Source organism: Cydia amplana, chromosome 4 (assembly GCF_948474715.1).
Source record: "Cydia amplana chromosome 4, ilCydAmpl1.1, whole genome shotgun sequence".
In the NCBI taxonomy this organism is placed as follows: Eukaryota; Metazoa; Arthropoda; class Insecta; order Lepidoptera; family Tortricidae; genus Cydia; species Cydia amplana.
This window is the reverse complement of record NC_086072.1, coordinates 21,516,545-21,541,489: the sequence shown is the minus strand read 5'-3', so window position 1 is coordinate 21,541,489 and position 24,945 is coordinate 21,516,545. Positions and strand designations below refer to the sequence as shown.

The 24,945-nt window shown below is 36.2% G+C and overlaps 2 protein-coding genes across 4 annotated transcripts in view; both read right to left on the bottom strand.

Moving 5' to 3' along the window:
- The window catches only part of LOC134647393 (proline-rich protein PRCC), a 432,482-nt gene that overhangs the window by 241,724 nt on the left and 165,813 nt on the right, over positions 1-24,945 (bottom strand). The window lies entirely within an intron of this gene.
- On the bottom strand, positions 3,096-24,508 carry LOC134647380 (uncharacterized). Of its 2 annotated transcripts, XM_063501725.1 has the most exons (12): positions 24,493-24,508; positions 24,333-24,452; positions 19,433-19,614; positions 9,878-10,015; positions 8,954-9,062; positions 8,064-8,720; positions 7,196-7,307; positions 6,817-6,860; positions 6,228-6,573; positions 5,467-5,785; positions 3,912-4,514; positions 3,096-3,428 (listed from the first exon to the last, which is right to left on the bottom strand). In XM_063501725.1, the coding sequence occupies exons 2-12, from the start codon at positions 24,424-24,426 to the stop codon at positions 3,123-3,125; spliced, it is 2,910 nt and encodes a 969-aa protein (XP_063357795.1). In that variant the 5' UTR covers positions 24,427-24,452; positions 24,493-24,508; the 3' UTR covers positions 3,096-3,122. The 2 variants fall into 2 exon arrangements, with proteins under 2 accessions (XP_063357795.1, XP_063357796.1); XM_063501726.1 differs by lacking the exons at positions 19,433-19,614; positions 24,333-24,452; positions 24,493-24,508 and adding an exon at positions 11,639-11,754.

Genomic DNA, 24,945 nt, shown 5'->3' with positions numbered 1-24,945 from the left:
ATAATTTTATTCTAACATATTTTTCAATGGCGATTTTTAATAAAAATACATGTCAAGTTCGCTTACTTTCTTCTTAATGCTAAAAAAACGAAAGTCTGTAACAGAGATATCGGAGTGGCCAAGGTGTCCACAAATATCTGAACACGCCGATTGTTAAGGCGTTAGAGTGCGTGATCAGATATTTGTGAGCACCTCGGCAGCTCCGATATATCTGATGGTGACTGTATAACTTAACTCGGACGATTGGTGAGGTTAGGTTAGTCGCAGTGGCTTGTAAAGTGTCATTCTATGGAACTGGCTAACTATGTAAACAAAAGCACAGAATAAATAATAGTACTAAGTACAGAAGACTCACTCTCTAACAAAACGCGTCTGTTACGATCAGCACAGATATGGCCGCTAGGTGGCGACAGCGCCACGCGCGGCTTATGGCTTTCCCCAAAATTGGGGCCGAACGGATGTACTTTTAGCTACCTGTAGCAAAGCGACGAAATCGCGGAGTGAGACACGCCTGACAAAAGTCACTAGTAAATTCATCATTGAGAGACAATTTCAATATGGCGGTTAGTTTACATAGTTATCAAGTTCCATAGAATCACACTTTAATGGAGGATGGGATAGTTCTTGAGTTCATTGAATTTTGTATTTAATTTTAACTTAAAAAAAACAGTTGAATGCACTGTAATACCGCCTGAGTTAAGAGTCGAAATGGAACTTATTTAATTTTGTTGAAATAGCCATTGGGCTAATGTTTTGTAATTACTTAAAATCTAATTTGTCACATTCGTTAAAATTTAATAAGCATGATCCACAAGCAATGTTTTATCAGGTTATAGGCCCAGTATGCTTTCACGTTTGACTATTCACAAAATAAATTATATATCCTGATTTATGTAAAGTGCTGAGCACTTTATTGTGATGAATTTGGTGCTTACACAAGCCTTGTGGCTGCTATACATATCCTCCTAAGGCCCAAGGTCCTACCTAAGTACTTCTTCAGTTCTAAACCATATTCAATTGGAACAGAGTCGCTTTTGCTTTGTTCCGTTCAATTTTCAAACAACGCAACATCAACTCTATTTCCTACACTACAGGTTCAAATTTCAGTGGCAAATTTTAGATTTTTCATATGTATGGCTGGGCCTTAGGAGGTAGGTAGCTAACTTATATTATAAGCTAAAACTGTATTTAGTTTAAATAGGCGTAATCACATCACATATTTAACTTTTAGCTACTTATTTTAAGTATTTTTTTTCTCATTTGACTATAGTACGTATTATTCTGTATTTATTATTATATTTATGATAATTATTAATTGTTAACTGGAAGAGATTCCATACAGGGATAAGTTCGCCTTTGTTATATTTAATTTACTCTGTAACTATGTTTCTCGTGTTTTTATTTCCATGTGCAATAAAGTATATACATACATACATTATTTATACCTATTGATTAGGTATGTAGTACCCTATTATTTTGTAGTTTTTTTGATCTGTAAGTACATATATAGCTGTATTGTTTTACTTTATACAGTACAGTAAATAAAACTATGACACAATTTGTATAATATTCTTTATTACAATATACACCCTTACATATATATATTAATTCAAACGCTTAGCGTTTTACATTACTTATTGTTTTTATCACATTTTAATAACATTGATGTCTTTACGGTTGCCTATTTTTAATAAATGGTATGGCCAAATTAAAGAAGGAAATTGTAAAATAGTATTATTGCACCTTTTATACTTTTATAAAGCACAATTTACCTTTTGACAGCCTCGTAAAAAAAGTTACTCTTAATTTCAATTTTGTAGCAATGCATAAAATATTAATTTTTCTGTACTTAGATTATATATTTACAACTTTGGCATTAACTAACCTACGGATGGGGAAATTTTATTTTTACAAAAATGGCACTACATTAATATATTTACACAGCTAAAGTACCTACACTCAAGATAAAAACGGGTCTTTTTAACATTTCTATACAAAATGACGTGTTTATATTTACATATTCATTATCGAATGTATTATTCAAAAAGCAACCTTACGCCGTTATGTTTATAGTCTAATTTAAATAGACAAATGAAACTTATCTTTTTTTATACAACACCACTGCACCATATTGTAGATGTTAAGTGCAAGCAAATTTTATCATACGTATTATGATTATGCACTCATAGATAATTATAAAATAAGTCATTTACATAATCACTCATATTTTTCCCTAAATTTCTAGTCTAAAATAAATAAAATAGCAGCATAACTACGAATTTGTTTAAAAATAAACAAGTGTAGTGTAACTGCTGATATGTAGGTACGCAAATGTACAGAAAATCATGCCTTTTATACTCTAGTTATTTAATATTGTTTAAATAAAAAAACCAAATAAATTCTACATGGGATTACTTTGAAGACAACTCAAACAAAACAAAATGACTTAATTTTGGACTTTTATTTACATAATTTCTCATTGAATGAGGATTAGCGTGAAAAGCTTAACGCAGATGGCGCTGCAATCGCATACATATAAAACATGTCATTACGAGTCGATATGCCACATCCAAAGAAATCTCAATCGTAGATAAAGACTTCTGTCACTGTGGGTTTTTAAACTCATATTCAATTAAGAGTTTTGTATGCAAGGTAACCCAAATCAAGCATGACATATTTAAAATTATGTTTTAGAAATTCTGTAGCTTTAATACGTACACAGTAAGAAAAATAACAACTGATAACAATCGGGTTTTCCAGATAAAGAACAGATCTTCAAATATACTACGATATTCGCAGTTTGCCTAAAGTGAACAATCTAAAAAGATGTCATTGTAGACTTAACCTTACCACAGTAACCATAAGGCTTTCTTTAATACACTCCAACGAGTTAATCGATTGTATTAAAGATTTGTACCTATACGAAAAAATCTGCTTCAAGTTTGACAGCTAAAGTAGACGGCGCTTCATGTATTTTGTGTGAATTGTCAAATGTCAACTTTTGACAGCCAAAGTTACCGCATAATGTACGGACCATACAGCGCCGTCTACTTCAGCCGTCAAATTCGTAGCACGATTTTTTAAGACTACACATCTCACACAATAAATGATTTCCAAACCACCTATTTGCTGCTAAACTTAGATTTTAAACTCTCAAAGAACGCTAGCTTAGTCTTAATGGTCCCTGGTTCGGGCATCGGGCTTGGGGGTCGACTAGACTCCTTAATCACGTCTTCAGTGCCCTCTGGGATCTCATTCGACCCCCCAGGCACCTTTAACGGGGTCGCCATGGAGAGTTTCAGTTCCTCTCTGAATTCTTTGGAGATACTTCTGGCGGTAAGGCTGTGCATGTAGACTAGTTTGTTCTGTTTCTCGGAGAATAGGTTCTCTTTACTCTTTTGTCTTTTAAGGGGGGCTGGTTGTGGTGGCTGAAAATTGAAAAAGAGATATGACAAGTCAAAAAACCCAAAAAAGCAAAACAGTCAAAGTGAGTTAAAGAAGTTTAAAAACCGTCAAAAACGAAATCAAATGACTAAACTAAGATGACCAAAGAAGTATTAGTAATACTTTCATAGGAATAATGATATGATATGCAATAACTTTTTGAGTGTCAAAAAATAATGCGAAATTTTGACGAGACTACAACAGGTTCGTTAGGCTACAAGTACTACAAGGTGCCACGTTTATGATTAATAAAACTGAACATGAAATGAAGTTTTTTCGTGTCTTTTTCTAGTTTTGATAAGCTGATATAATGACGATGAAGATATTATCTGACTTTACAATAACCTAATACTCGTGCCTAAGTTTTTATCTTGTACTTTCCATAACACCTGCATAACACGATACGTTGTAGATATGACTCATAGGACACCCCTCCAAAGATAAGCCTAGCCATAAGATACACTAACCTTAATAGTCTCGTTCAAGTTATCCATGCTCACAAACTTCTTAGCTAATTCTTTCACTTTAGGCAATTGCGACAGTATATCTTCTATTTCACTAATATTCTCCGATTTATCCTCATCTATTCCATCTTCAACGATCACAATGTCGCTTTCAGTGAGACTGATGGCTTCGTCTTTCTTATCTTGCGTTTCAATGTTGTCACTTCCATCACTCTCATATCTTGGCTCTGATAACTTATCTTCCGGTGTACATTTCACGATCTCGCCTGTTTGCACGTTGTATATTTTGATCGAGTCCTCCAGACTGCTTGAACTTAAATAAGAGTTGTCTACGCTGAGATTGTTCGGAGATTTCTGCGGTTCTTCAACTATGTTCACTATTGACACGTTTAATGGCGCTTTGTATGTTTGTAGTAATTCTTCGAATTTCTTTTCATCTTCATCTACATACACTGGTTTTGCGGAGAATAGTGTCTGTTCATTTGCGTCTTCATATTCTATCAATATATCTTTTGTAGGTATTGGCTTTATAGTAACTTCGTTGCCAGCGAGAGTTTTGTACCGTTGGTTGGATGCAATCGAATTGAATTGCTTTATAAGTAATCCCTGAAATTTAAATACAATTATGATATCAGATAAAATAAAGGCTAAGATTATTCACAATTTCTAAATTTAAACCCCAATTAGTGAAAATCAAATCGTGATAAACGCGTGCATTAGCGGGACAAGTCGTGCAACGTGGGTGAAACACACTAGAAAGAAAAACTACCTACTGTCTCATGTCTAGTCACTATTTTTTTTGCAAGGACTGGGTTTTGTTAGGTATGGTGGTCGATAAAGCGAAAATAGAGGAGTTTTAAAAATATTAGTTTGGTTTCTAAGATATTATACTTATATTATTGAGGATTTTTGTTAATTTGGTTAGTAGCGGCGAGCTCCAATGCTGTTAGTCATAAACTGCCAAAATCATACAACACTCACCACTAACGGCTTGGAGTATTACTGTTGTAAAAATACTGAAAAATTATTAAGAAGGACACAACTATAGTGCAGAACTAGAATTCACGTTAAGTGCAGTGCTATTAGTCAGCTTTACAGGGCATGCCACACGGCAGGCAGAATGTCAAAACGAAGATATTTTAGAATTTAGTTATTATGATCCTTTCACCGCTTGATTTAAAGGTGATTTTAATCCTAATGATTGTTTGATCTATGCGCGTAGCGGACATAGTAGAGATTCATGGTAATGTTATAGATGGTGCTTCGGAGGTTTGTGTATTATATAGGGCGTTATGAGGGCGTTTATTCACCATAGATCGTTTTGGAAGCCTTTGCTTAACCTCAAGCTTCCACCGAACGTAAAGTTAAGTCCGGCGCGCCGCTTTGAGCGAACGCAAAGATCTTCACTCCGCAAAGTGTTGCTGCGCCTAACATTCGTATACGTCTCAAACAAATCTTCAGTGATCTCCGGCTTAACGGGTATTTTAAGTCTAACTATATCCTCGTTTTCGTAACTTTCGTAACCGTCACCGTTGCACACTCTACTTGGTTCCCTTACGTGGTCTCGACCGTTACGTTCGTCGGCATGATTTTCGTCAGCGTTATCGTTCTGTCTGTCGGTTTCGAAAATGGGGTTAATGGCGAAGTTGGGGCTGGCGTTTCTGGGGCTGAGGACGGCTCGGACGATGTTCTGGTGGAGCGCACACGCCTCCAGGTCGCTCAGGGAGGAGCTGGCACTTACAGGCGAGGTCAGCTCATTCACATTGTCCAGGCTGGTGGATTTATTAATGGAAGATAACGAGCTGGTCTCACTGAGGCCCTTCTTGCGGCTGCCCGTGCTCGATTTCGCCTCTTTTACGTAATAATCTCGGCCGTAGCTGAAGCAAACAAAGTTAATGCGCGTTATAGGCGGTTGTAAGGTTTCAGAAGCAACAGGTGATTCGCGAATTACTAATGCGTATTGTAGAATTAATACGATCGAGTAGGTTTCTGTACTTTTGTTATCAAGGGGGAATTCACATAGTTTTTCATACATAATGAACATGAAAAACGTCTAGAACAATTTTTAATTTGGTAGATTTATCATAACTTGCGTTAATATTTTTGTATATATAATTCTCGCAAATAAAAATAAATTGCAAAATATGATTGAGCTCCATCGTAACACACAGTGACGTCATTGGATGGGTACGTCTCTAAAGCAAAACGCCGTACTTAGCTAATCATTTTGATAAAACTCGTAGCTGTAAAACTTTAGTAGCCGATTTGACTCGATCATAAAATTAGACAATTGTAAAATTGAGGTTATTATATTCTTACCGTTTGTATTGTGGTATTTCCCCCGCCAACACATCTTTCAAAATCTTCGGCGATGGACTCTTCGATCTACTTCCATTCATGTGAACATCATCAGAACTGACACTCAAAGATGGCTTTAATTCCTTAACTGGAACATCCTTGCCTTCGCTATTTTCCTTCTCATCCTTTATATCTCCATCTACTTCATCTACGCTGTCTTCGATTTTCGATTTGGATGTCAGCGTGTCGAATAGAGATGATGTGCTTTTGGATGAGAGTCGTTTTTGAATGGCCTCTGGTGAATACGGGTTGTTTGGCATATCGACGTAATTTAGCCATTTCTTGCGCTCTCTGTAGGCTATGGATCCTGAAATAGTTGTGTTAGTTAAGAGACAAATCCAACGACAACATTTGATTTTTGAAAAATATTTTCACTTTTCATTAGGCAAGTTATGATTAGTTTCAAAGATTTCAATAAAAATATTGCCTTACGTTGTATAAAGAAAAAGACAAAGTATACAACAAAGTATACAAAGTGTAGTAGTAGTGTAAGTGTACTCGTATTTATAACTCATAAACCGGTGAAACAACTTATAAAATCACGATTTACCTGGTATGAGGTCATCTTCATGATCAGTATCACGCGTTGGGATCCTACAAAAAAGATAAGCATCATTAAACATACGATTAAATTTACTACGAATTACTAATATGGGTGTGCTACGGGTATTGTTTCAACAAAAAAAAAACAGTACCACAACTGGGATATCGAAATCCCAGTTGTCACCTTATAAAGTAGTATCTATTGGCATTCCCTATTAGCGCCTACCGCGAAACAGGAAAATTGAAGTTTCTTTATCTGCCTCTCTATCGCTCGGATGAGCAAGTCCAATAGAGAGGCAGATAACGAAATTTCGATTTGTGTTTTACCCAGCAGGTACTACGGATTAATTTCATACAAAGTTGAAAAATTGGAATAGTTATCTTACTGTTGAGGGTCGTCATCGAAATGTTTTCTTCGAAGACTGTCGGCATATCTTTGCACAGGGAGTGTCACTGTTTCTTCGTCTTCTCTTTCTCGCTCGTGACGGCTTAATGTGTCTGAAATATTACATTATAGAATATAATAGAATAGAAATCATTTATTCAGACAACACATCAATACAAACAACACATATTGCAAATACAAGGCAAAGATAAACAAATCAGTGGAAATAGAGATGGGAAGCCGAAATGGTCTCCACTCAGCAATGCAACTGGCACGACTAGCGTGGCCAACGGCGCTGGTTTTCTGTGGAGCCAGCGGAGTGTGCGGGACAGCATGCAGTGCAGGACACGTTGTGGACGACGGGAACAAATAATATTGAATACTACTATTATACTAATACTAATATTATATTAATATTATAAATAAATATATATCAAAATTATATTTTAAATAAATATACATAACCTAACTGGTGAGTAACTAAAGTACAGTATAGGCAATAATCTGTATTTTTTAAATATATGGGTGCAGGTAGCAAAACTTTGATGTTTCATTAGGTATGCTTTTAGTTTAGATTTAAAGGAACCAATGGTATTGCTCTGTCGGATTGGTGGCGGAATATTATTCCAGCACTTCGTGGCATCATAACGAAAGCTGCCAGGAATGCAGCGGTTCTGTGTCTTGGGCATAGTAGTCTAATACCACGTCTGATATGTTGATAGATGGTCAATTTCTCAAATAAGTACATTATCATCAGATATTATTGTTATGTTACTTCTAATCTACTTCGTGTAAAGTTCTTATCATATGTTTCACGTCAAATATGTAATAGAATATTATAAATAAGTTGTTGATAAGGTGAAACTTACTTTTATTATTAGTCTTGGTTCCATTTGTGAAAACTTCATCATTTTCTTTCATCTTCAGATCTTCAATATACGAATCGACGTTGCCGTTCAATATTGTCCTGTGTATTTCTTCCTTTAATGCGAATTCCGCTTTTGTCAATGGTCCACTATCCATACCAACGATTAGTACCGATCCATCATCTAATTTACCACTTATATTACTGTTTATTTTCTCTCCATTTACCTTGTAAACCTTGACTTCGTTGTTGACAACGTCAATTAGTTTGTTTTTCATGTATTCCTTTTCATCTATCTTCTCAAAATCGTCTGAACCGTCTATGATAGTTAAACTATCTGGTTCAAAGTCAAGTTCATCAATGCTAGGTGCCCCTCCTATAACATGTTTAGATTCTAGTACTCTTTTAATGTCACTTTTGTAGTCTATTTCTTCTGGTTCATCGTCAGATGCGTTGTCTGATAGATCGGTGGTATCGTCAGCGTCTCTGTCGCCTATCATCGCTTTGTATTCAGAATTTGAATTAGGGACGAGCATAGGAACTGGTACGGACTGTATTGTTTTAATCCTCTTTTTCTGGAATAGCCAGTTCTCCTCCCATGTACCATCGATTGATTGTATCTCGCTGCCAGATACTTCGTCGAAATCGCGGTCGCCATTTTCTGTACAAATAAAAACAAAAACCTTAAGTGTTTCATAAACACGTTTATTAGAAGACTTTATTTATTTTTTGTGTTATATTACTAGTTAAGGTCAGATTTTGTTTACATAGGTGATTATCCTTATTATTAGACCTTATAGGTTTTCTATGCTTGGGTAGTTGGAATCGACATTATTTGTTATATGTTTGAAGATTGAACTCTAATTGAATTGATATTCGCTAAAAATAATTTACCCATGTGTTGTATTTCTTCGCTGAAGTCTGGGAAAGGCACTCGTCTCGGCTCTACTATTTCCTCTGTAGCCCCCTCCTCCCAATCTGAGACGTCATCTTCTTCGCGCAGCTGAAATGTTTCAGGAGAATCCATCAAAGAAGTTCTATTTTGATGTGTACTTATAAGGCAAATAAAGTCTACCACTAAATGCGACGTTTAGACACTTTTCAGTTTTCAATTTATTATAAAATTCAACAGTCAGGGTACCTTGTCTCATCATAGAGGGTGTGTTGTGTTCATGACATGACGAATGTCATAACAATGTAGCCCATACTCACTAATATGTGTCATAAGGGCGAGGTTGATAAAATATTTGGCCGTTTCGCTTTCTTAGAAGCTTTGATTTCATTAACTAGCTGGGAGTTCAAGGTCATTTATTATACATGGTAAAGAAACACACGCATTTATAGCTGTGCAAGTTGCGTAAATTTTCCAAAAAAATTAAGGTTTTCTGAAATGTCTGGACAATTAAACAGGTAACAAAGGAAACCTTCGATATGGAAAATTTCGTTTCCTATATACGAGTATTCCTATACAATAATATGAGAATATTCCGAATTTTTCTACGTGGAAATTTCGCAATTTCGGAAACTTTCCCACGGCATATCAGTATACACATTAGACTTTAGACAATCCACAGAGCAGGGTGCCTAGCCCAGAAGCACATCGTTTGCGCCACGACAACGAAACGCTATCTGTCTCTCTATCGCACTGATTTGTAAGTGATGATACAGAAAGCGTTTCGTTGTCGTAGCTCAAACGATTGGCATGTTGGCTAGGTCCTAGGTCCCTTGTTATAGAGCGTATAAGGGCTAGCTTGTAAGGCAAGGCTTGGCGCAGTAATAGACGTATACATAACATATGTATTTTATGAAGGTACTCACCGGAGGGCTAATATCTCTTGTATGTCTGGTGTTAAGAGATCTTGGCGAAGATCGGTCTGAAGGTGATGGGCTGGCGCTGGCTGAGTGGATGCCGCTGCTTCGGCCTCCGGACCCTTCCGTCTGGTAGCGCTCGATCACCTGTAGGCGAAAGGTTTAAGTTGAGATATTATATTTGTTTTTTTTTTTCGTTCGGGGAATGCGTTTACGCATGCCGCCTGGTCCGGGGGAACCAGTGGGGATGACGGACTAACCACTGGAGGACTACTGTCTAAAACCTTAGATGGGGGCACCCATGGGGGCAGGGTCGCTATCAGCATTCGACCGCGTGCGCCCCGGCGGGTTCTTTAGAATTCCCTAGCTGTTAATGGGGTTTGTAAACTGTTTGACAGGAGGATAAACTGCTATTTAGAATTTAGGCTTCGGCTGCCCCTTCTACTGAGGCGGAGATCGATATCTTTATGCCTCAGTGAAAAGGCAGCCAAAAACTTGGGTTATAGACGACTGTCGTGGGTCAAAAAAAAAAAAGCTCGCGGGCCGGATTTGGCCCACGGGTCTTATTATGGAAACACTTGTTACAGATACTATGTAGAGGATAGAGGAGAAACCCTTGTCACAGAATAAGTAATAGTATTATCATACAGAACGGCCACGCACCGCCCCGCCCCGACTCGCATTACCTCGCCCCGCGACATGTATCTGGCGGACTTCTGGCGTACTCTCAGTAAAGCGACTTACCGACGTGCCGTACAAACATATAAATGCAAATGATTTTTGATGTATGGCGTGTCCGCCCTGTGCCCTTGTCTAATTCTTTGTGCAATAAGATATAAAATTTGGTGTGTGCTAAGTGCAAATACTTATAAATCCCGAGCAACTAGGTAAGAATCTAAAATCTGGAACGCAGCGAGAGATCCAAAAATCAGAAACTGCAGATGTTTTTGGATCTTTTTACGTTTTTTACCTTATCAGGTTCAGCAACGATAATATAGTGATAACGATATTTGTATTGACAACTCGTTGTAGGTACTAGGAGTACTTAATTAGTCGTTAAGAATAATGTACCTATTGTGCTGAATCTACTCAATTACCTACTACTATTAATACTATTGTTTCGATACAATTATACAAAAGTACAAAGGGCTATAATTAATAATAAAGGATGATAACGTACTTTGATACCAAAGGTTATTAAGATCAATTATGTACAGATAATTAAGATATATAAATGTCTAATTACAACTTAACAGCACTGTGAAGATTTTCAAGGAATGTTGGACCTACAATGCCCTTTGAACATTAGGTAAGTATACAGTACAATACTAACAATATATACAATCTGCTAGATCAAGATGACACGTTTTCATTGATGGTTAGAGGTTTTACGTACCTACCTACAAAACTTCTACTCGCTTTTTTTTACCTATAATAATTTAACAAGCTTTTATTTAGCAACATCAAATAGTACCACACATAGTATAGGTTACGTTATGTTTATGCCAAGTTTCATGTAATTTAAACATCTCGCTTTAACCACTTACCGCATACGTAGCCATATATGGCGGATATGATATTCAACTCTATTGACAGCTATTAAAGTCCAAATTTAAACAAATATTTTTTATTACATGCATTGAGGGGTTAAAATTAGAGCGTAAATTCAATTGCACGGCAGCGGCTTTTTTGCAGTTCGTCTGTGACTTGAAATTAGCTTTAACTCGCAAACACAATTTCTAGCAACCGTTCAAAAAACCAATTCAAAACCTTAACATCATATCCTTCGGGAAAGCTAACAATCCCGCTGAAGAAGTTGTACATGTCCACAGAATTATAGCACTTAATCCCCCGGATTACGATAGTGAAGCGGCCGCGATGGACACCGGTTGTGCACTACTGCATTAAATGCATTGTCACGTGTAGATATTAGCGCGTTAGGGATAGGGTTGACACTACTGATGTGCCTACGAAAAATTTCAAAGGTGCGAAATGTTCTCATGGAAAAATTTCGGAAACTTCTCATATGGGAATTGAACATTTCAATTTGACATACTAATATATTTAGCTTAGGTACGTTTTGTTCCTGAACTGTATAACGATTATGAACTTAAGTTTTGAGCTCAATCCTCAGCAGATTAGGGTAATATGTACTTATATAAGGTATTTTTCGTTATGAAAATAAACGTTTAATAGAAATATATAGGTAGTAAAGAATCACCTTTTCGTAATCGATTTTTTTGTAAAAAAAAACATGGCAGATGCTAATTAACTGTTTATCAAGAAAAATCTGTCATTTTATTATTATACTTAACAAGATACAAATGTTTAAAGTCAAGAGGTCACATGCATTATGTGTTAATATTAAGAATTCTTATGACATAATTATGTCATGGCGGTGAAAGGGTTGAAACATGAAATACCTCCAAAGGTGCCATGAAGGTTTTTCTAATGATTTCCTAATGGTCACACCCATGCCTACACATCATACGGTTGCAAGCTCGCTATCAAATATTACCTAACTATTTGAGGATTAGTAAATAGATATTCATAATTAAACAAACATTGCAGTAGGTGGGTATTCACATTTGGTATTATGTCAATATTGATTAGTTTAGCACCAGATGCGTTATTTAAAGGAGATTAAAGGTTTCAAATTCAAGATTAATTATCGTAATTTTAAAGGGCTTAGATATAGGTTCTACTTTTGTTTAGTAATAAACAAACAATTTATTTATATATGAAACAGTTGATGGGTTAAAAAGAACCCACAAGACTATAAAAGAGCTCTATATATAAAAGGGACGCGGAGGCAAAGCTCCAGTATAACAGGAGAAAAAAACAATTTATACACAGGTTATAAATAAATAGGTACAAAGACAAATTATATATTTGCCAGAATATAGTGGGTATGTAGCAGCATCAGTGGGTGGGTAGGTACTTGGTAATAGTAGAGTTTTACGAAAAAGATTTTCATGTCAATGTCGCTACATCGCGATTTTTTCTCCATGCAAGAGATCGTCACAGAAAAGGTAGAAAAACACTGCTCTGACGTAATAACAGACGTCAATAGCTTTTTATATATTTCCTTCTTTTATTATAAACTGTAATTTCATTATTATATAGCTAGACGTCTTTATCTTAATTAACATTGTCTCTATTAATACCCTGGGGGCTAGCTAAGAAAACAATCGTACATATCGAGGAACGTCAAAAAAAGAAACAAATGTATCGGGATGACAGATGCTACGAAAAGTGACGTGCCAATTTCCATACATTATGTGAGTTTCGATTGGCGTGTTCTAGCAACTATTGCCATCTTGGCTAGCCCCCCTTGTGTTCTTCTCATTTCTTATTGATACGCATATATTTACACGTATATTGAGTTTAATATGGAGTCGTATCTCGTCGCATAATAATTGATTGTCCTAATGTAATGTTACGCATAAAACTTTTGCATAGGTCGTGTAGAACAGGGTGGGTTAGGTTAGGTTTCTTTTATAATTTTCCAGAAATGTTAATAGTTCTAGCACAATACGCTTTTAAAAACACCTGAATTTGTTCTTATTTTATTAAAATTTATTGTTTTTTGAGCGGCAAAATATTCTTCAAAAAAAGAAATACCTAATAATTGTATTTACGTCACCCTAGGCCTGTAAGTGGGATTTTCTCCCCGCTACGCGAGGAGAAAATCTCATTTCCTGGCTAAGGCAAGACGTACTTTAAACTTTAGAAAAACCACGGGCGCTAATTCGTAAAGCCCCAGATCGCATATTTATGACCCTCACCTTCGGTTCGGGCCACAAACACCTGCGATCTGGAGCATTCACGAATTCACCTCCCTAGGTATGTAATGTACTATTACCTAGAGCCTGAGGTACATATTATCTAAGGGATGAAATTTTCCTGGAAACAATATCCGGGTTTGGTAAATACCTACTATTTTGCCTTAGTATCTGCATCCTATAATTTATCGGTCATACAAGCAGTCATAGGCTTAACACATTATTAATATCGTAAAGCGATGACGCATGACTACTAATCCGGATGGAAACAATATACATAATAATATTGTCGAAAATAATTATGGGTAATTCTTAACAAAATATTAAGTCAGGCATGAAATAAAACTATTAAAACGGATAATATGGCGTATATTGAATTTATACTAGGTACATCCCGACGTTTCGAACCCTTTAAGGTCGGCGTTCGTGGTCAACGGAACGGGTGACTGAGGAATAACTACACAAATAATGCGTTTTAATAGTTTTATTTCATTAACCATCGCGGTAACCGAAGACAATCCGCGGTATTCGGAAAACAAGATCCGTTCTAGAGAAGAGAACGATACGATATGTACTAGTGCTATGTACTAGTGTACTAGTACATATCGTATCGTTATGTACTATTTTATTACATACCAACTAGTTTAGATTTAAAATTAAAACTTAGATACGCGATTAAGTCCCGTTGTACAATTGAATAATGTGTAAAAATCGTGAAAGTTTAAATCAGTGTTAGATATCTTTTGCAGCTCAATTCGGGCAACCAATGTCACTTTTACGTTAAATTATCGTTTTAAGATCGTTTCAAAATCGTTTTGAGATCTAAAAATACGTAACGAGACGTTTTAGACATTGTGAAAATCGTTCAAGAGTATCTCCAGAATCGCGTGAATGTCAAATTTGACAGGCTATTAGATCTTAAAAATATCGTTGTCGTATCTTAGTGATGTCTAATAGATATCTAGTTAGTTCAAAATCCGAATCGGGCCCAATATTATTAAGTAAGGTGTTTGGGGTAACTTCGAAAGCGGGGTAATTTTGATAATGGCAAATATTTAAAAACCAAAAGCACTTTAGCAACATTTACGCTACTGCAACGCTTACCAAGGCATCTCGCTTACTATTAATAATATATAACGGCCTCCTAGCCTAATAGTCGGTAGTGATCCTGACGAAGCAGGAGGTCCCGGGTTCGAATCCTGCTAAGGGCATTTATTTGTGTTTTTTTCACAAATATATGTTCCTGAGTTATGGATGTTTCTATGTATAATAAGTATTTATATATACATATCTGTATATTATATATATCATCGTCTAGTCTAGTAGTAGTCTAGTCTACCCACAACACAAGTAGTACCTATTGAATTTACTGTGGGACTAGGTATATCCGCGTAAAAGTGTCCTATGGTATTTATTTATTTATTGATAAAGTAAAGACTGTTTCTAGTTTAGTATATATTACCATTTTGCACCAAATGGCGGGAAAGAGGGGAGGCCTTTGCCCAGCGGTGGGACACTAATAGGCGAAAAAAAGATAATACATTACACTGAAAGCATCTATAAGAGCTCAACTCTGTCTAAGAAATAAATATGAAGTAATAAATAAAAAAAAATCACTTACTGAAATAATATACGCTAAAACATATAGCATAACAACTGAGCCATACATTAACAACGATGGAGTTACCTCCATATTGAGATTCTAATATCACTTCGCATAAAATAACCTCACTCAAAACGCACGCACTTAAATAAAACACCTTTGCCGGCAAAAAAAAACCGTAGCGCCGCGAATGCGTTGCGATAAAATGGCGCCCGTGGCACAATTAACTTTGCAATATAATAATTATGCATTAATACTTACCATGTCTTCATAAACACCGATTTGTTTGTACCTATCGCGCTGAAAGTCCACCGTTATCTGCGCTTTATCGCAGATAGTCAGCAGGACTTGTGATAGTTATCGAAAATCACATTTGTCTTGTGGATTGAAAGGTATACGGATCTTTCTTTATCTATTTAAATTGAAGGCCTCTCCCCCGGATGTTTTAGTTGCCTTATAACATTTAAAAATTGTTTGAAATAAGGTCATGTTGTGGGGTAAGACATAGTTTATTTTACTCCGGGCAAGAGTAAGTGTAAGGCCTGAGTGGACGCTCGAGTTGGGCGTGCATCGGGGCGGGGCGTGCGGCGTGCATGTTATACAAATGCAAGCGTATAGGAGCGGCCTTAGTGCACGCTGCTCAAATCACTTGCGAGCCCGACGCCACGCTGCACGTCCCGCCGAACGCTCCGCTTCGAGCGTCCACTCAGGCCTTACACTAACAGTATGAGGATTCCCTACAAGTGTTACTCTTGTCCCAGTGTTTATCTTACCCCATCTGACCTTACTCTAGTTATTTTGTTTCCACTGTCTTCTAATATCGTTACTACACTAACAGTATGAGGATTCCCTACAAGTGTTACTCTTGCCCCAGTGTTTGTCTTACCCCATCTGACCTTACTCTAGCTATTTTGTTTCCACTGCCTTCTAATATCGGTACTATTATTGCAACGATATCGGTACTATTATTGCAACGGATTATTATGTTTTTTCATATAATTTTAGTTCTTTATCCTCACAGCAAGATTGTGGGACATTTATCTATTTTATTGCCTTTAGATCCACTTTTTAAATGCGAGTATTTGATTATTTATCATTTAAATCAGTCTTAATCTTCTTTTTCCTTTTTATTGCTTGCAAAATGGATAAGTTCAATTAAATTAATTGTACAAGGTTCTTGATGCACTAGTTTTATTCATGTGCATATAAAAATGCAATAAATATTAAAGATCCTTCACCTTTTATTGAAATCCTGTTTATTTTTATTAACAGGTGTTATAACAGATGAAACATCATCGAATAAACGACAATAAATAAAGCAAAATCATTCCGCAAAAATGTATAAAACATTTAAGTGTCATAGAAAAATTTCGTTCATGCGATTTGGGAATCCACAGATACACTTTGACAGCACCACCTACTAGGAACTAACGAAGAAAAAGGATACCGTCAACCGTCAATAGGGAACCTGAAATGTCATTACTGGTTTTTATCCCTATTCACCCCGCCGTACCTATTCACCCCGGTTGACGGTAGTCTGTTCCGAAAGAGAAGAATCGTGGAATGTACTGGGCCCCATACATTCCATGACTCTTCTCTTTCCGCACAGACTCTACCATATAAAACTAAAGTCCGTCAAAGACACTGCTTGTGGTTCTTAAAACTCAGCTAAGCACGAATTTAATTGCGATACAACCTCATAGAAATTCCCGAACGGATACGGTTCCGGTTTCTAGTAATGAACAGATTGATATCCGATGGACGCTTTGCCTATAATTTTACTGCGCGATCTCTAGTTCTCTAACCTCTATCTTTGCCACAGTAAAGTTAGAAAAAAGTTATTCTTGAAATATAAAAGTTATAATATTAATATAAGTAATATAAGTTAACTACTTTTATATTTCAAAAATAACTTTTTTTAAACTTTACAGTGGCATAATACTTTCAGCCAGTAACTATCTACTTTTAGCGTGTCTATCTTGTTCGGCCATCAAGTAAGTCTTATTTGGTTAACAGCGAGTATTTATGGTATAGATAAAGTCGCTACTATCACTAGCAGATTGATCGATTTATTTATGTGACGATTGAAGGAATGAATAATTTATATGCAATCAAGACGTTGTTTTATTGGAAAATGCGATTTATAGTCTGTTAAGCCATTTCCGTGAGTAGAAAAAAGCGGCAAATTTTAAAAAAGAAGGCGGGAAGGGTTATCACCCCATAGAAAAATTGCTATTTTTTCGGATCGGACAATGTCCAAAACTCTTTTAACATCAGGTTGGCAGCCCTTAATTTACATACGTTTAGTTGGAACACTGCTACGGATTCGCCGAGGTTGCTTACTACCTATGTTCCTCCTGATTGTTATAATTTACATAATAATTAATAATGCCTAACAACACACGACAGAGTACACTGCCCACTGAAGAGGCGTTGGAATCAATTGCACGAACCCAACGCATCATCAAAATAAATAGTATTAAGTAGTTTTAGGTATTTATTCTATTCTTTTACATATTGTACACTAACATAGATATAGGTAGTTAAATTATATATTCTCACTATGGGTTCTATGCCTGAAATAAATGATTTCAATTTCAATTTCTAACCCTAGGTTAGGTTTTTTATAATGTTTTTTTTTGTATTGTTTTATAAGTGTTTTTATATTTTACTTTTATATTCATAATTTAAATGACCTAGCCTAAGAAGGAAAATAAATAAAGATAAACATCCCTAATAACAACACTGTAGACAGTCTAGACTATACACAATGTCCACATGGTCTTCACATATCACGATAATAACTGACAGTTTCTAATTCTTGGTAAAAATAAAGCATTTAAACGCTGGATATTATCTTGGTAATATAAGCAGTAAGCTTGACTTTGAACTCATAATAATTACTGTTACGAATTTTGGTCACGGTCAAGTTATGGTCAGTACTTTAACTGTTATTAGTTGGAAGAAAGAAGCTAGCTTTGCACCTTGAATAGAACAAGGGATTTTCATAAAAATTACATTAACATACGTTGTCATGCAGAGTTAGCTTGGTCCGACTTCTATACCTATTTATAGAAGTTGGGACAGCTAATATTTAGGAATATAGATTAGTGACTGCATTTACTCAATAATTAGTTCTATTCTTTATAATTTTTACGACAAAAGAAAGGTGATCTTTTCTAAACATTGATTGGCATAAAACAGTATTTCTCTACCAAACAACTATTAAAACAGTGTCCATTAATTCCGACTGCCATCTACAATAATCTACATCCCAGTAATTAGGTAAACCAGCTAGCATATAAATTTAATAAGCATTAAATAAATATTCCCACGCTATTCGCGTGATTCTAGCATATAAATTAAATATATTATCTCTCATCCGTGTTCTTTGTCTCCTTGAAGTTAAAAAGACTTTACTACACTGTACTGTTATAAATAATTTATCCGTCATAATAGCCTATTATTACTGTTTTAGGCATGTAACCATGCGTTAGTAGCGCACTTCATCTTAACGTTTCCTACGCGAATAACAGTCACAACAGCCGATGGTAAACTCGTTAAATTTTGTACTATATTCCCGTGGAATAAGATCCAAATTCGAACTAGTTTTTCCAATTGTTATATGTGGTAAACGGTAAACGTCAAAATGATGAGCAATGGGAAATGGCAAGTAAGCTTAATAATTGAATCTTTGGCACCAAAGTACCGTGACTTGTCTTTAACGGTAACATGTTATGGGTAACGCATGTTGCAGTAAGCATATTTGATATTCGCAACGCTATCTGCGAGATATAAAGAGGTTAAGTAATTTACCCTTACCTTTTTGTACCTTTTGAAAATTTAATATAAATTGCAATTTTGTCACTTTTATCGGAGCTCTGAACCACCTGTTCTTCCGACTTTTGGGAATTAGGTAATTACCATACATACTCCTAAGGTTTTTAAGAATTAGGAACCTAAATCTAAAGTAAGATTTCTAAGTAAGTACCTTTTCATTATTGTCTATCGCTTCTTGACAATTTTTTCCACTCTGTACTGATATGGGAAGCGACAGAGTATGTGTCATAACTGTGTACTTATACACATATGTCTTCTGACACTAGCATATGCGCTCGCGCATATACAGAGTGCGAAGTATTGTTGCCCTGTGGGTCCCTGTTCTAATAGTCTTACCTTATTAAGTATAGCAGTGGCCAGCAGATCTTCATAGGTGGCATGTGGCGCTTGGGGTTCAGCCGCATATCTCGCGAGAGCTGGCAACGCCGCAGCCTCTTCGACCACTCTTGCGACCAGTCTCTTCAGCTGCGCGTGAGCATTGCTGGCCGATGGCGCTGCGTCGCGGGTTGGGGGGAGATCTGGGGAAGAAAAGATTATTAAATCAAGGAAACTACATCCCATCAAAAACATTTCATGTAAAATGTTGCCAAGACGAAACCATAAGGCTCGCACTATCAAAAGGTTATCAGATCTCTTGTAGAGCCAAGCTTCTAACTCTACAATCCCTAACTTCACAAACTCTACACCTTAGTCAAAATATGTGGTTTGGCCGTTTCGCTACCGTCACATGTAAGGTGAAAGGTTTTTTTATTTATAATACAATAGTTCTTGTAGTAACAAATCGGCCAAGCCACAAAATGGTGCTCTCAAGCATTAACCAAACTACAGTAGAATCCGCTTATAATGACATCGAAGGGAAGTGACAAACACGTCATACTAAGCGGATGTCATATAAAGCATAGTGGATTAATTTCTTATTAGGTATTGTTAATTTTTCCGAATTAACCTCGAATTCCTTTGTAAGAAATGAGTTTTAATAACCTGGAACCAATTGTCAACTTGTCACCGAGAGTCAAAACTAAATCAACTTAAACGCCACGCACGCACCAAACGTCCTAGCAGGGAAAGATGTGGGGACGGCCACGAAAACCAGCAAAGTGTCAGTATAACCGGACATTATTTCATGAAAATAGGATTTTAGGTCATAGTAAGCGGTTTGTCACTATAAGCGAAGTGATCTTTTCCGACTTTGTCACTAAGAATTTTATATGAAAACCAAACTTCGCACAGTAATTGCGTCATAGTAAGCGGTTGGTCAGTATAGGCGGAGTCATAATAAACGGATTCCACTGTATACATAATTACCTATATTATAACATTAAATTAAAACAAAAATACGTGCCGAATACAAAACATTCCAATGTTATGAGTGTTATGACTAAAACGCACATAGGTACCATGCATTGCATGAAATTCCATGGACTATGTTAATAATACGTAAAATGTATGGTGAATTAAAATATTTATAATATGCAGTCATAGCCAGTGATCGTTAATGTTCCAGCAATTTTGGTGCAGTATTGTTGGTTAAAAGCATCTGTATGCCCTACTCTAGGTGGAATAGATAATTAGGGTTAATAACAGTAATATTAACCTTAACCAATCCACTCCCTAGAAAAAAATTGAAGAAAATCCTTTAATTTTACTATGCTGCACCAAAATTGCTGGAAAATTAACGATCACTGGTCATAGCATTGTGCGACTGTTATGTTATGACTTTGCAGGCCAATTCGAAAGTAGTAACAAAGTGTGCAATAACAAAGAGACTTAAAAATAGTAATTTGACGTCGGCGAGTATGGTTTAATTGAGATCACTGCGTTATCTTATAGATTTAATACTTTTATGACTTAACGTTACGACTCTCTGATTCTACACTTTCTCATAAATATTTTCTAAAAAACTTGATGTCAATATACCGAAGTTACAAAAGCGACAACGAAACTTGATCTCAAATAAGTTTTCCCCAAGCGTGCCAATGTCAACACCATTTCACAAGTCATCACCTGCACCTAATGCAGAGATTTTATCAATAGGTACAGATCTGGAGATAAAACATGTGTTGCGTGTAAGCGGTGAGGTAATAAGTAAAAATAATTGTTAAGATAGGGACATAATGTGTAAACATATACTTTACAGTCATTAAGGGTCGGTTTCACCAAACTTTTTGTCATCGTTAAAGTAAAGAGTTCGCAAAAAATGTATTATATGGAGAGTTTCATAGTAAACCGCCGCGGTGCGCCGGGTGACGTTGATCAGTCTGTCAAGTGCGGATGGTGCAACTGGCACTAAGTCTTAGAAAAATGGATCCAAATCACTAACTTTTGTAATAGGTAACCTATCTATTTACAGAAATGACACCGATTTTTTCGATTGTTTTGGACCCTGTTTGAATTGTTGCCTTTTGTTGCTATATTTAACTAGTAAAACCAACAAATGTATGCGTAGCTCTTTCAGTAAGGCCGCCGCTACACATTACCGTTCGTGTGTGCTACTTACATGCCATTAATTCTCAATGAAACGATGTTTTGCCTCATTATATGGGCCATTAGTTTTTGTTAGACGTGAAGATTTTTTCAGTGTCTAATAATGACATAAATGGGACATTTATTGATACATAATGTCGTTTGTTATGGTAATGTCAGTTAAGTCTTCACACTTAAACCGCTGAACCGATTTATAATATTTTTTTCAATCAAGTTTTTATCAATCGTCAATATCATCCCGAAAACCCAGACGAAGTCGCGGGCAGAAGCCTGTACGTATATTAGCACACTAAAAATAAAATTACGCGTCTTGGGTCGAACAGGAAAGGGTTTTGTTAAAATCTAAATGAAATAATTCGTGGGTTAGGTTCCTTCAAACGTTGTCAAATGTAAATCGCAAAAACTTCCACTAGTCACAAGAAATGTTCTTATTTATTTATTGAGAAATGTTGTCACCAACCAGAAGTTAACCTTTCAACTGAGGCCGACAGTAAATTTAAATAATTATACATTCAAGCAAAACACTAGACGTAAGCACTTCGCAAACTCATATTGCATGTTAAGATTTAAAACCGACCTTGGTAAAAACTTCACCGTTTTTTTTTGAGTTTCCTGAAAGAGATAGTTTATAAAATTTAATTTTTTGGCTACATTTGGCGAGTGACAATATAAGGTAGAAATCACATTAGTATTTTTTTTTTGAAATCCCATTAGTAGGGTATCGATTTATAGTTTGTGAATCGAGCCTTATTGTATTTAGGCTCTTAGGTGACACTTAGGAAAATGGCAATAACCTGTCGGTGTTTAATTAGGAGTCTGCACATAATTTAATCGCATTTTTTTGCATTTGTTTTATTATGAACATTTTTATGCTCTAGGTATACTTTTATGACTGTGATTTGCGACAGTTTTTTGTGATTTGTGATTTTTACAACTTATAAAAAGTAATTATTGTTTTAAACGATAGATAGGTAATGTCTTTAAATTTAAGCTTCTATTTATAGATAGCTAGGTATATTTTCCGGAAATTAATAGGTATTTAGAACAGTTCTGGAGGAGACCTAAATGATTTAGGTAATAAAAAAATCTACCTTTCAACCATCAAAAATAGTTTTTTTAGGGTTCCGTACCCAAAGGGTAAAAACGGGTCCCTACCACTAAACGAAGGCTCGGCTGTCCGTCCGTCTGTCTGTCACCAGGCTGTAACTCATGAACCGTGATAGCTAGACAGTTGAAATTTTCACAGATGATGTATTTCTGTTGCCGCTATAACAACAAATACTAAAAACAGATTATAATAAATATTTAAGTGGGGCTCCCATACAATAAACGTGATTTTTTTTCGTTATTTCCGTAATGGTATGGAACCCTTCGTGCGCGAGTCCGGCTTGCACCTGGCCGGTTTTTTATTAAACTTGTAACCCTTGCACCTACTGGTTTAACCATTTTCGGCGCCATTACTACTTTTCAAGTTCAGTACAGATTTAATTTATTTCGTTCACTTGTTAAAATTATATAATTGAGTGACATTTATGTGTCAAGGCTTATTTAAAGTCAGTTAATTAATACTATTACATGTACTTACCTGAACTAATGGTACCTATAGCGATGGTGGTATTAAAACTACACTAAAGTCTATTGGGCTGTAGTCGCGAACGTCTTTGACGATCAAACGGTTTGTGAACCTTATGTCCTAGTAATAAGGTTTACGAATTATTAGTGAACAATAAATATTATTCACTAATAATTTAACAACACATTTAGTTATCACCCAACTCCCGTTTCGAAGAATCACTGGAAGACCTGTTTTCGCGGACGCTTAGTTTTATTTAATCGTGTGTCATATTGTCAGTCGTTTAGGCTTATGGTTAAACCCTGCATCCATTGGATAACGTCGCCGTCAAGGGTGAACGAGTCTGCTGGATCTCCGTCGTATTTACGTAGCGCTCAGTCTCGAATGATATGCGCGACATCCTGCTCCGCAGCACCGCACTCACACCTCGGAGACTCCACCCAGCCGCATTTGTGCAGGAACGCTCGTGAGCGTCCACAACCGGTTCTTAGTCTATTCAGCTCCTTTTCCCACATTGTAGATGTGTTGAACTGACAGTTGATCAGAGTTCGTGCAGTATCGTATGAAGGGTGCCGATATTTTAAATGGTTTGGGGGAGGCTTTTGGAAATAAGCGTGCGCAGGCAAGTCTGGGCAGGCCAAGATCTTCCTCGCTTCATAAGCGCTTGTTGCCTTCTTAGATGAGGAGGAGCAATATGACTGAGCATCGGGAGCCATTGTACGGGGGTGCTCTTGATAGTTCCAGAAATACACCTCATGGTATGATTCAGCTGGACATCCACTCGTTTCGCGTGCGCACTATTTAGCCAGACCGGTGCGCAGTATTCAGCCGCGGACGCTTAGTGACGTCATGTGTCATAGGCCAAAGGAAACAAAAAACTACGCGAATGCTATAGCATCCGTGTCCGCGAATGTGTTAAAACTCTGATAAAATACTTCAGCTAAAAATGTTTCAATATCTACTAAAAGCAATTCGAGGTACTATAGCTGAAACGCTGTTAAAATACTATACATTATTATGTAGTGAAAAAAAAGTATTATATTGCTGAAATTAATTTTAAAAAACATCCTGACGTTTCGAGCCCGACGTGTAGTGGAATAAATATCATTTGATAATTTATCAGTTGCCTTTTAGAGAAAGAGTTTTAGTAGGACTAAATATAATATTTTAAGAACTTACCCAAAATCTCCTCAAGCCAGTAGCACGAAACGTAGAGGAAGATGGCAACCCCGAGCCAGAAGCCGAGCAGCAACACAGCGAGGTATTCCCACATTGTTTACGAGTTATCGCATCACTGACTGTGTTGGGTTTGTCGTTTATCTGCTATCGCATTACTGACACTTGTGTCGGATTTGTCGTTTATCGCTCCACTTATATTTATTGCAGTAACATTTTGTATTCCCACATTGTCGATTGTCGCTTGTTTTTATTATGCATCACTGTTTTAACTTTGATTCACGGTAAGTTTGTACACTATTTCGATATTATTTTTGTTTTTAAATTATTGTTGTAATGTTGGTTGGCTGTGGTTAATTAAAAGTAAAGTTATGTGGTATGAGTTTCAAACTTACGTTTCGGGGTATGAGATTTTTTTATTAAAAAAGAAAAAGAACGGAAATATGTATAATTTAGGATTTGCAAAACATGGTTTAACACGTCAGACTTATTTCTAATATACTTTATAGTGGAAAATATTCACTGTAACGTTAAAAGATTCTACTAGATAACATTTACATAGAATAAGAATAACATTATAATAACCCAATTGCACATATAAATACAGATCCGTAAA

Bases quoted from the DNA above. Each gene is read 5' to 3' on its own strand.
- LOC134647380 (XM_063501725.1), bottom strand. From the start codon at position 24,426: ATGTGGGAATACCTCGCTGTGTTGCTGCTCGGCTTCTGGCTCGGGGTT. The intron at 6,861-7,195 runs GTAAGATAACTA...TCTTTTTTGTAG, and splicing joins TTCGATGACGACCCTCAACA to GATCCCAACGCGTGATACTG. The intron at 3,429-3,911 runs GTTAGTGTATCT...TTCAATTTTCAG, and splicing joins ACTTGAACGAGACTATTAAG to CCACCACAACCAGCCCCCCT.